The 2,080-nt window shown below is 41.9% G+C and overlaps 1 protein-coding gene across 1 annotated transcript in view; it reads right to left on the reverse strand.

Moving 5' to 3' along the window:
* LOC101857372 (kynurenine--oxoglutarate transaminase 3) overlaps positions 1-2,080 on the reverse strand; it is a gene marked incomplete in the record, with an annotated part of 32,775 nt that overhangs the window by 8,628 nt on the left and 22,067 nt on the right. Inside the window, 3 exon segments of the mRNA XM_035968560.1 lie at positions 398-518; positions 893-1,015; positions 1,858-1,944. Of these exon segments, the coding sequence (XP_035824453.1) occupies positions 398-518; positions 893-1,015; positions 1,858-1,944 (331 nt within the window).

The following is a 2,080-nucleotide window of genomic DNA, read 5'->3' on the forward strand; positions in this document are numbered from 1 at the left end:
AAGCAACTCCAAATTTTAACCCTTTTGTACTCGTCTGCTGGGACATTTTAGCAAGGACCCCCGAGCGACGGTTGAGTTCCTGCGTGCTGTTGGCATCGCTGACCGTTTATGACACCACGGCGCCAGAAGAGAGAGAGAGACAACCCCTTTGTGAATGTCCCCTATGCCGCATGTCCAATATCTTGTACAAAGATATCCTTTTCTCGTATAATGTACACACTATAATCAGTTAATTTATGTGATCAATTGGACTATAAAAAGCCACTGTACGGAATTTTATAATTGCACTTCAATAGCTTTGAAAACAAAATCAATAAAGTGTCATTTAGTAAGTATATATAATTTTCGTTTATTTATTCATTTGCTGCAGATTTCTCAGAGGATTCCTCTGACTCACCCATCTTGATGTGTTTGTTCCCGTCGTACAGCATCCACTCGTACACTTCGTCAGCGACACAGGCCACGTCGTGTTTCTTACACAGGTCAGCGATCATAGTCAACTCATCCCTCGTGAACACCTGCACATACAAAACCACTACGCTACAACACACATCGTTCTCATCTTCTAGAAAATGGTAAATCCAGTAGTTTTACTCAAAAGTACTCAAAGTAGCACACACACACACGCATACACACACACACTCACCCTTCCCAAAGGGTTGTTGGGAGTGTAAACAATGACACACATACACACGTGTGAACACACACACACACACACACATTCACAAACACACACACAGTCACCCTTCCCAAAGGGTTGTCGGGAGTGTAAACAATGATACACACACATGATACAACACACTCACACACACTCTCCCTCTCTCACACACACACGCACACACTCTCACACACACACATACTCTCTCTCTCTCATACACACACACACACTCACCTTCCCCAGAGGGTTGTTGGGTGTATTCACAATGATCAGCTTTGTCTTCTCGTTGAACTTGGAGGCCAGCTCCTCTGGGTCAAGCTTCCAGTCTCCGCTGGATGTCACAGTGCCTTCTTTGCTCTACTCATAAAAACAAATAAACAGACCAAGAAAAATCAGGTTAGTTAAGTTGTTAACCCATCCAGCCCCATCGCGTATATTTTCAGCAGCGCTTGTACCTCCGACCGTCCCAAGAGCGTATATTCTCAGTTTCGGGGGGTACGGAATTTGCGCATTTTTCGAAATTAGCAAACATAATTAAACTTTAGTTCTCATAATATTTGTTCGTTTATCTATAAACATTGTTGCATCTTATTATCTAAACCTTATTACAAAGATACTATATCACTTTTTAGAGTGCAGGCCTCTTTTTCTGAAATATTGCTGTATCGGCTGGGACTGGGGTTAGGGAGAGCACAAAAATGGCTGGGGTTGGAAAAGGTTAAGATAAAAAGAAGCACACAGACACTCTGTAATTTTAGTGCTGAGAAACCATGACATTACCAACTGAGCACACATTACGCACCCAGTCCTTTGGTAGCAAGGGAAATAAAAGCACTAGGCCCCGAATACAAAGTCTTCCAAAATCTTAGTAATAAGGACTGTCAGACGCATAAAAACATCCACTCTCCCCAAACAAACCCTGATGCTACAGGCAATGACAGAATGTCATAACAAAACCTTTGTAAAAAAAATAATAACCACCCCCAATGAAATCAGCTTTCTTTTCATTTTAGTAAGAGTTTTACGGCACTTGCAACACAATAAGGTCACACAAGTGTCCAAGACTAGAAGAGTAACAAGAGAGTAACACACACAAAAAAGGAGGAGAGATCAGGACGACAGATGTTTGATAGGAAAGAAGGTGCAAACCACACCAGAGCATCTGCCAACCACCCAAAATGACATAAGCACCAACTTACGGGTCTGAGGGGCACAAACACAGGGACACCACCGGCACCGGTGACCATGGGCTTGTAACAGTCGAAGAACGGCTCAATGATGATCACCTGCAGGCCAACAAAAAGAAACAGTAAAAGACTAATAGCTGTGTTTGAAGGTTTTAAAAATAATTTAGTTTTGACCATTTAATCAGAGAAGCAAAAAACCCCCCAAAAAACAAACAATTTTTAATTAGTTAATTAG

The sequence above is a fragment of the Aplysia californica genome, unplaced genomic scaffold (assembly GCF_000002075.1).
Source record: "Aplysia californica isolate F4 #8 unplaced genomic scaffold, AplCal3.0 scaffold00001, whole genome shotgun sequence".
Lineage (NCBI taxonomy): Eukaryota > Metazoa > Mollusca > Gastropoda > Aplysiida > Aplysiidae > Aplysia > Aplysia californica.